General features: G+C 37.2%; 1 protein-coding gene across 1 annotated transcript; it reads left to right on the top strand.

Moving 5' to 3' along the window:
• The first annotated feature begins 5906 nt into the window (after positions 1–5906).
• On the top strand, positions 5907–6524 carry LOC133536275 (histone H2B 1/2-like). Its single transcript, XM_061876683.1, has one exon. The coding sequence runs from the start codon at positions 5914–5916 to the stop codon at positions 6286–6288; it is 375 nt and encodes a 124-aa protein (XP_061732667.1). The 5' UTR covers positions 5907–5913; the 3' UTR covers positions 6289–6524.
• The last annotated feature ends 4128 nt before the right edge of the window (positions 6525–10652 follow it).

The following is a 10652-nucleotide window of genomic DNA, read 5'->3' as shown; positions in this document are numbered from 1 at the left end:
TCATTTAGCAATATTTTTGTTTTTACTTTCCACACCCACATATCTAGAGATCAGCTTCAGATTGATATATTGCCATTTTTTTTTTTTTTGTTTATGCCGTATTTTTCAGAAAAAACAATTGTTTTATGGCAAAGCACTCAATACTCCCCTCACCTCCCAGGGGGTGATCAAGGGGGATGGGTCAAATGCAGAGAATAATTTCACCACACCTAGTGTGTGTGTGTGACAATCATTCGTATTTTAACGTTTTTTTAACTGATATGCAATATTTTCCCTAAAACATTTTTCCAAATGGAATATTTTATGTGAAGTAATTGAATCCTTAAATAGGTAAATAATGCATAACAACAATGCTTTCGATGTATTATTATTTTTGAACAATGACAGTTTAAAAGAAAAAATCTGACTCAGAGATCCAAAAGGCCCCGACTCATAAAAGTGTTAAAAAAATAAGTGATATTAATATATTTATATTATTTTTTACTTTTAACACTTAAATCTGTAGATCAACTTCAGATCTATCCGTCAATTGTAAGTTTTTATTTTCTGAGCAATGACAGTTGGAAAAAAAACTAAAATAAAAAATACATTTATGGACCTCTGTGTTATTAGTGTCAATATTGCGACAATGTATTGTTACATTTCATCTGTTCACTCTTTTATTCCATTTTTAAATGTTTTTGGGGAAATAGTATTTCTAAAATGGGCCTTGTATTTGAATGTTCTTCCGCCATTACAGTATGCAGGGTTGTTGATTGTTGTTGGGACTTTTATCAGCAGATTACACAGTACAGTACATATTCCGTACAATTGACCACTAAATGGTAACACCCGAATAAGTTTTTCAACTTGTTTAATTCTTGTCCACGTTAATCAATTCATGGCAAAAATGCGTGCAGCACCTGAGAATCGAACCCGGGTCACAAATTTGGTAATCTTGCATGATACCACTACACTAACAGCCCAGTGGTGACATTCTCAAATTCAAAAATATATTGTCTTGTATCTTTTTGCTTTGTAATTTATTTACGTACATCCACCCATCCATTTTCTACAGCTTGTCCTTTTCGGGGTCACGTGGGGTGCTGGGTAAATTACATCTGACCAATAAATGTATTTTTATATCCATCGCATCGACGTAGAAAAATACTGTACCACTCATCCATACCTCATTAGCCTGATTTTATTTTTGAAGTAGGTTCTAACACCTGTGTCGCATATACAAATCCCTTGATTTCCCTTATCTTACCCCCGGAAATTTCCCAAATTTTGAAATTCAAATGTTGACAGTAATGATTTGACCCTAAACCTTAGCACTCCCGTCTCCTCTTCTCTTTCTTCTCCATTAAATCTTATCCAGCCTAAACCAACTGTGCAGGATTCAAGTATTCCCATTTGGTGTATTTCTTAGTTGTTGCTGCATTCTTAGAATCGCATGTTAGAACAAAGAAGTCCCATGTGATGGTGGGGGAAGGTCTGCTGACTGGAGGCCCGCCCAGACAGATACTCAACTCTCCTCTCTTAGGTCCGCAGTCATGCAATAGCTGCAAGCTCAGCCAGTCTTCCAGTTAGTCAGGTAGCATTGTTCTCAGCAAACATTGAAAATATCTGGAAGAGGCAAAGGAGGTAAAGGCTTAGGGAAGGGAGGCGCCAAGCGTCATCGCAAAGTTCTGCGTGATAATATCCAGGGAATCACCAAGCCCGCTATCCGCCGCTTGGCTCGTCGCGGTGGGGTAAAGCGTATCTCCGGACTGATCTATGAGGAAACTCGCGGCGTGTTGAAGGTGTTCTCGGAGAATGTCATCCGTGATGCTGTCACCTAGAGCAGTGGTTCTCAACCTTTTTTCAGTGATGTACCCCCTGTGAACATTTTTTTTATTCAAATACCCCCTAATCCGAGCAAAGCATTTTTGGTTGAAAAAAAAGAGATAAAGAAGTAAAATACAGCAATATGTCATCAGTTTCTGATTTATTAAATTGTATAACAGTGCAAAATATTGCTCATTTGTAGTGGTCTTTCTTGAACTATTTGGAAAAAAAGATATAAAAATAACTAAAAATCTTGTTGAAAAATAAACAAGTGATTCAATTATAAATAAAGATTTCTACAAATAGAAGTAATCATCAACTTCAAGTGCCCTCTTTGGGGATTGTGATAGAGATCCATCTGGATTCATGAACTTCATTCTAAACATTTCTTCACAAAAAAAATAATCTTTAACATCAATATTTATGGAACATGTCCACAAAAAAATCTAGCTGTCAATACTGAATATTGCACTGTTGAATTTCTTTTCACAGTTTATGAACTTCCATTAATATTTTGTTGAAGTATTAGTCAATAAATATGTTATAAAGGATTTTTAAATTGTTGCTATTTTTAAAATATTTAAAAAAAATCTCACGTACCCCTTGGCATACCTTCAAGTACCCCCAGGGGTACGCGTACCCCCATTTGAGAACCACTGACCTAAAGCCTATTGTCCAACTAATATAATTGTGTTTATATATATATGTTTGGGTTTAATGCTTACTTCTTTGAACGAGTGGCCTAAGTTAAAAACGTAGAGTACAGGTGTGAAACTCAAGGCCGGGGGGCCAGATCTGGCCCGCCACATCAATCACTGTTGTGGCCCGCAAAAGCCTGGGAAAAATGTATGTTAATTAATACTTAATTGTCTTTCTTAAATGCAAATAATTATTAGATTTTGACAGGGAAAATGTGTATTTTCTAAACGTTATCCAAGCATCAATCAATCAATCAATCAATGTTTATTTATGTGGCCCTAAATCACATGTGTCTCAAAGGGCTGCACAAGCCACAACGACATCCTCGGTACAGAGCCCACATAAGGGCAAGGAAAAACTCACCCCAGTGGGACGTCGGTGACAATGACTATGAGAAACCTTGGAGAGGACGCATATGTGGGCAACCTCCCCCACCCCCACTAGGGGAGACCAAAAGCAATGGATGTCGAGCGGGTCTAACATGATATTGTGAAGGTCCAGTCCATAGTGGATACAATATACAAACCCCGTTTCCATATGAGTTGTGAAATTTTGTTAGAGGTAAATAAAAACAGAATCCAATGATTTGCAAATCCTTTTCAACCCATATTCAATTGAATGCACTACAAGGACAACATATTTGATATTCAAACTCATACACTTTATTTATTTTTGCAAATAATAATTAACTTAGAAATTCATGGCTGCAACATGTGCCAGATTAGTTGGGAAAGGGCATGTTCACCACTGTGTTACATCACCTTTTCTTTTAACAACACTCAATAAACTTTTGGGAACTGAGGAAACTAATTGTTGAAGCTTTGAAGGTGGAATTCGTTCTCATTCTTGTTTTATGTGGAGCTTCAGTCGTTCAACAGTCCTGGGTCTCCGCTGTTGTATTTTACGCTTCATAATGTGCCACACATTTTCGATGGGAGATAGGTCTGGACTGCAGGTGGGCCAGGAAAGTACCCGCACTCTTTTACTAAGAAACCACGCTGTTATAACACGTGGCTTGGCATTGTCTTGCTGAAATAAGCATATGTTGATCCAAAACCTGTATGGACCATTCAGCATTAATGGTGCCTTCACAGATGTGTAAGTTACCAATGCCTTGGGCACTAATGCACCCCCATACCATCACAGATGCTGGGTTTTGAACTTTGCGCCTATAACAATCCGGATGGTTATTTTCCTCTTTGTTCCGGAGGGCACCACGTCCACAGTTTCCAAATATAATTTGAAATGTGGACTCGTCAGACCACAGAACACTTTTGCACTTTGCATCAGTCCATCTTAGATGATCTCAGACCCAGCGAAGCCAATGGCGTTCCTTGGTGTTGTTGATAAATGGGTTTTGCTTTGCATAGTAGAGTTTTAACTTGCACTTACAGATGTAGCGACCAACTGTAGTTACTGACAGTGGTTTTATAAAGTGTTCCTGAGTCCATGTGGTGATGTCCTTTACACACTAATGTCGGTTTTTGATGCAGTACCGCCTGAGGGATCAAAGGTCCTTAATATCATCGCTTACGTGCAGTGATTTCTCCAGATTCTCTGAACCTTTTGATGATTTTATAGACCATAGATGGCAAAATCCCTAAATTCCTTGCAATAGCTCGGTGAGAAATGTTGTTCTAAAACTGTTTGACAATTTGCTTACAAATTGGTGACCCTCGCCCCATCCTTGTTTGTGAATTACTTAGCATTTCATGGAAGCTGTTTTTATACCCAATCATGGCACCCACCTGTTCCCAATTAGCCTGCACACCTGTGGGATGTTCCAAATAAGTGTTTGATGAGCATTTCTCAACTTTATCAGTATTCATTGCCACCTTTCCCAACTTCTTTGTCACGTGTTGCTGGCATCAAATTCTAAACTTAATAATTATCTAAAAATTATAATTTTTTATCATTTTGAACATCAAATATGTTGTCTTTGTAGCATATTCAACTGAATATGGGTTGAAAATGATTTCCAAATCATTGTATTCTGTTTATATTTACATCTAACATAATTTCCCAACTCATATGGAAACGGGGTTTGTAGTAGCGAGAGTCCCATTCATAGTGGAGCCAGCCGGCAACCAAACATGCCAAGTATTACATTATTTTTATACATAGTGTAGTACAAAAATGTTAGTCAAAGTAACATAAGTTTGTACATAACCACATCTAAAAATCGAGTGTAATATTATGAAGTGATTACTAGTACACATTTATATCAATGCTGTCAAATGATATATTTGTTTTAAATCAGATCAATTAGAATTTTGATTAATCACAGGTTATTGTCCGCATGCATCATTTTAATACATTGTAAAAAGGCGGCCCTCTGAAGGCAGCCATTACCGCGATGTGGCGCTCAATAAACACAAGTTTGACACGCTTGATTTAGAGCATATTTACTGGTTCATCTCAAATAGTTTAATACAAAATACGCACTGTGTTTGAATTTTCCCAATAATGTGATTTTGATTTATTCCAGATATGCTTAATAAATAACATAGAAACATCATGTCAATTCAGCATGTCAGAAGCTGTTTAAGAAGAAATTAATTGTTTTAATAAATCCTACACCTTCGACTCCTCTCTGTTACAGAAAATTCATGTACACCATAATTTCACATGTTTAAATGTTTGACAACGGTCACTAATTTAGACTTAGTTCAATGGATAATGACTACTACTCACCAAATAACCGTTATTTATAAAATATATTAAATATTTGAAATTAAATGTTAAGATCTGACCTGATTAATTCTTGAAAGCTACTGTTTGTGTCGGTATATGTTAATGTGTCCGTTTTGAAGGTCAGCGTGTTTTAGACCTTATACGGTATGTGTTCATCTAAGGAGGGTGAAAATAAATTTTGATTTTTATTTACAGGGTGTGTGAAGGTAACTCCCTATTTTAATCTATTTCCATAATATAAATACACTGGGATTGTATAGTGTGTTCTCCAGAGACCGTAGGTTGTTTGCTGGCTGAAATCGATGTACCAACTTCCGAGAGAACTGGAGCCTATAGGAACGCTTTATTGTCCTTTAATTTACGTGATTAAAGGAATTGAAAAGTATTGTAAAACGCTACACTATTTACGTATATATATATATATATATATATATATATATATATATATATATATATATATATATTTATGTACATGACATAAAGCTCAACATTAAGGCTTTTTAATTGCGTCCCATTATAAAATCTAGCAGCCAAACCCACATTTCTCTAACGGCTATCACGTGACTGGTAATGTTGCAGTCCCGCGCCTCCCAGTGCAAAATGATTTCAGCCAATCAACGAACGGCGTTGCCACAGTTAGATTTGCATAAACCGTCTTCAAGAGCACAACTCCCTCCTGGTGTGTTATCAATCGGTTAAGCAGTCAGCACAATGCCTGAACCAGCAAAGTCAGCGCCCAAGAAGGGCTCAAAGAAAGCCGTCACCAAGGCGGCCGGCAAGGGTAAAGGAAAGAGGAGAAAGACAAGGAAGGAGAGTTATGCCATCTATGTCTACAAGGTCCTGAAGCAGGTGCACCCTGACACCGGCATCTCTTCCAAGGCCATGAGCATCATGAACTCTTTTGTCAATGACATTTTTGAGCGCATCGCTTCTGAGGCGTCTCGCCTGGCTCACTACAACAAAAGATCCACCATCTCCTCCAGAGAGATTCAGACGGCAGTCCGACTCTTGTTGCCTGGAGAATTGGCCAAACATGCTGTGTCAGAGGGAACTAAGGCAGTGACCAAGTACACCAGCTCCAAGTAATCTACTTTTGATAAATTCAACACTCAACGGCTCTTTTAAGAGCCACTCACTTCTTCAAAAGAGAAAGTTGCAGAATGATGTGTATTGGATTAATCAACATTATATCAGTCAGCCTATATTGTGTATGTACCAGCTATGCCACTGACTTGTAACGAATAAATATATATTGGGATGAGGTGTTGCTGACCTGACACAAAGCAAAAATATATAGAAATCTTCCTGGAAATAAACTGAATGTTAAAAGGGTAACTGCTCTTTAGAAGTCACCCTTGTTGGTGGTAGAGTACATTGATTGTATGTATGTATTTTCAAATAAGTAATATCTCCAAGTAGCTTTCAAAAAGAGTGGACATAAACTTGCTATCTTGTAATACGCAATGATTCATTTTAACCGCCAGCCATTTTCTTACTTGGGCGTTAAAAAGTAGTTCACACCAATTGCGTTTACCGTGCTTTCCGGATTATACATCGCTCCGGAGTATACGTCGCACCGTCCGAAAATACATAAAGAAGGAAAAAAACATATATACATATATATAAATCACATTTTTGGGGGAAATTTATTTCATATAATCCAACACCAAGAATAGACATTTGAAAGGCAATTTAAAATAAATAAAGAATAGTGAACAACAGGGTGAATAAGTGTACGTTATATGACACAACTGAGAAGGTGCCTGGTATGTTTACCTAACATATTATGGTAAGAGTCATTCAAATAACTATAACATATAGAACATGCTATACATTACCCAAACAATCTGTCACTCCTAATCGATAAATCCCATGAAATCTTCTTCCTTGATGTCGCTTTTAAGAACTCTGCCAACTCCAAAGGTATGCGCCGCTTCCTCTTGTCGTTTTCTGATGCATATTTCAATACGTCCAGCTTGTAATCTGCAGTGCATGATTTCCCTTTCGGCACCATTTTTGTTTAGCCCTTCACAGTTTTTATAAGTTACCGTCAACAATGAAATGAACCATTTTAATAGCTACGGCAGTAGCATATAGCAGTTAGTATTCCATGACCCACAATGCACTTCTGCCATGACCCTCCCCCGCCAAATTCTTATTGGCTGACGTGTGTGTGCCGATTGTTGACGTGGTTGTGACGATTGCTGACGTGTGTGACGATTGCTGACATTTTCTTTGTCTCTTCCGCAAATGAGATAAATAATATGATTTGATATTTTACGGTAATGTGTTAATAATTTCACACATAAGTCGCTCCAGAGGATATGTTGCACCCCAAACTATGAAAAAAATTGCGACTTATAGTCCAAAAAATGTGGTAGTTTTTATAAGATTTAAATGATTGTTTTATGTCATTCCCATTAATAATAAACATCTCAATTAACTACAGTAGTTATTCTCAAAATGTGGTATGTGTACCACTACTGAGCTCCATTTAGCAGCATGCAAAATAATTACTATAAGTATAGTGTTTCATTTTCATATATGCAAACTATTACTAACTGTGGGTAGGGTTAAAGTGGCCAAAATATCAGATGTATTAAATAAAACCCATCACTTATTTTAATGAATACTTGGGCCTACTACGGCACTGTACAATAATCTTTGTCGTCATAGGTACTTGTAGTGTCATGGTTTTTCCGAGGTAGTACTTGGAGAAAAAATTTGGAGAACCACTGCACCAAAGTCTGAAAAGTTTTGATATTTTATTTGCTGGTAGCACTGGTATCGATATTTCAGTATCGATCCACACATCACTAATAAATAACCATACTCTTACATGTGTGCATATTTTATTAATGACTTATATGTTGTGTGCATGGAAAGTAAGTTTATTTTTAAATGAGTATCTATTCTATAAGGAATGTAAAAAGCACTGAATTGTGGCGACTACTGATCAGAAAATAAGTCAATATAAAGGCAGTCTGATACTATCATGCATTAAAATGCTTCACCTGGCATGTATAATATTCACCCATCGTGCATAAAGATGATCACAGTGCTGAATCGGTATAGACATAGCAAGGCAGCAGGAGGGTCGTGCAATGCTGTCGAAGCAATACACAATAAAAATCAAAAAAATGCAAGAAAACAATACAATACTGAGGTAGTGTGCTGTGCCCATGTAGTCCCAAGCCAACACATCTATTTAAAGGGAATGTATTCTGTTTTTCAGACTTAAGAGTCCGCATTACCGTCCAACTGTTTCACACAACACTCCATTATGCACACATTTACATAGTCCTGTGTTGATATTATTTAACATATGGGCAAAATCAGATAATAATTCAAACCCCAAAAATCTACACAAGTGAGCATTGCGCATCATGTTTCAGAGGTGTCCAGAAAAGGGACAGAGTGCACATGTTAAAGGCCTACTGAAATGAGATTTTCTTATTTAAACGGGGATAGCAGGTCCATTCTATGTGTCATACTTGATCATTTTGTGATATTGCCATATTTTTGCTGAAAGGATTTAGTAGAGAACATCCACGATAAATTTTGCCACTTTCGGTGGTAAGAGAAAAGCCCTGCCTCTACCGGAAGTCGCAGACGATGACATCACATGTTGATGGCTCCTCACATCTTCACATTGTTTTTAATGGGAGCCTCTAACAAAAACAGCTATTCGGACAGAGAAAAGAACAATTTCCCCATTAATTTGAGCGAGGATGAAAGATTTGTGTTTGAGGATATTGATAGCGACAAACTAGGGAAAAAAAAAACGTGATTGCATTGGGACAAATTCAGATGTTTTTAGACACATTTACTAGGATAATTCTGGGAAATCTCTTATCTTTCTATTGTGTTGCTAGTGTTTTAGTGCAATGGTCCCCAACCTTTTTGTATCCGCGGACCGGTCAACGCTTAATAATTTGTCCCGCGGCCCGGGTGGCGGGGGTGTCCTTTTTTTTTTTTTTCTTTGTCATGAGGAAGGGACGTTTTTGTCATGAAAAAGGGAGGTTTTTGTGGTTGGTGCACTAATTGTAAGTGTATTTTGTGTTTTTTATGTTGATTTAATTAAAAAAATATATGTATATTTATATATATTTTTTTTAAATAAAAATTAATAAAGAATTCTTCTGCAGCCCGGTACCAGTTGGGGACCACTGTTTTAGTGAGTTTAACAGTACCTGATAGTCGGAGGGGTGTCTCCACGGGTGTGTTGATGCGCAGTGTCTCAGGGAAGTCGACGGCAGCTATGGGCGGCAAACGCTCAGCTAATCTCCGCTAAGAAGCGACTTTTTACCACAATTTTCTTACCGAAACCTGCTGGTTGACATTCCATGTTCGCTGTGATCCATAGTAAAAAACTCACCTCCGTGAATTTTAAACAAGGAATCACAGTGTGTTTTTGTGGCTAAAGGTTAAGCTTCCCAACTCCATCTTTCTACTTTGATTTCTCCAATATTAATTGAAAAAATTGCAAAGGATTCAGCAACACATATCTCCAAAATACTGTGTAATTATGCCGTTAAAGCAGACGACTTTTAGCTGTGTGTGTGCGCAGCGCTCATATTCATAACAGCCCGTGACGACACGCGTACACGTCATCATTACGCAACGTTTTCAAGAAAAAACTCCCTGGAAATTTAAAATTGCAATTTAGTAAACTAAAAAGGCCGTATTGGCATGTGTTGCAATGTTAATATTTCATCATTGATATATAAACTATCAGACTGCGTGGTGGGTAGTAGTGGGTTTCAGTAGGCCTTTAAATGTTAAGCACAATTCGTTTCCCACAATAGAAAATTACACAAAATTCAATGTTTTTTCATTTGTACTTTCACTTTTATTGATTGATTGATACTTTTATTAGTAGATTGCACAGTTCAGTACATATTCCGTACAATTGACCACTAAATGGTAACACCCGAATAAGTTTTTCAACTTGTTTAAGTCGGGGTCCACAATAATCAATTCATGGTACAAATATATACTATCAGCATAATACAGTCATCACACAGGTCAATCATCATAGTATGTACATTGAATTATTTACATTATCTACAATCCAGGGGGTGGGATGAGGAGCTTTGGTTGATATCAGTACTTCAGTCATCAACTATGGCATCAACAGGGAAATGGACATTGAAACAGTGTAGGTCTTACTTAGTAGGATATGTACATATGTTTAAATGTGTTTATTGTATGACACACCAGCAGTGTAAATATATAAACATTTCCACACACAATAATACATTATTATGACATAAAATAATACCTGTAAATACCAGGCTGTATTGAAGCTGCATTAAAACTTACCAACGCTAGATGTCGCTGTAGAGTTGTCATTGACGATTGGCTCAATTCTCAGTCTTCTCCTCCAATAGTTGTTTAGCACCAGGGCGCGTTCTCCTCAAACGAACCAATAAGCGCTCTCTGGTGTA

This window comes from Nerophis ophidion, linkage group LG17 (assembly GCF_033978795.1).
Source record: "Nerophis ophidion isolate RoL-2023_Sa linkage group LG17, RoL_Noph_v1.0, whole genome shotgun sequence".
Taxonomy (NCBI): Eukaryota; Metazoa; Chordata; class Actinopteri; order Syngnathiformes; family Syngnathidae; genus Nerophis; species Nerophis ophidion.
Note: the sequence above shows the minus strand (reverse complement) of the source record. Positions and strands in the feature narration are given on the sequence as shown.

Excerpts from the sequence above, each read along its gene's own strand:
- LOC133536275 (XM_061876683.1), top strand. The coding sequence starts at position 5,914 with ATGCCTGAACCAGCAAAGTCAGCGCCCAAGAAGGGCTCAAAGAAAGCC.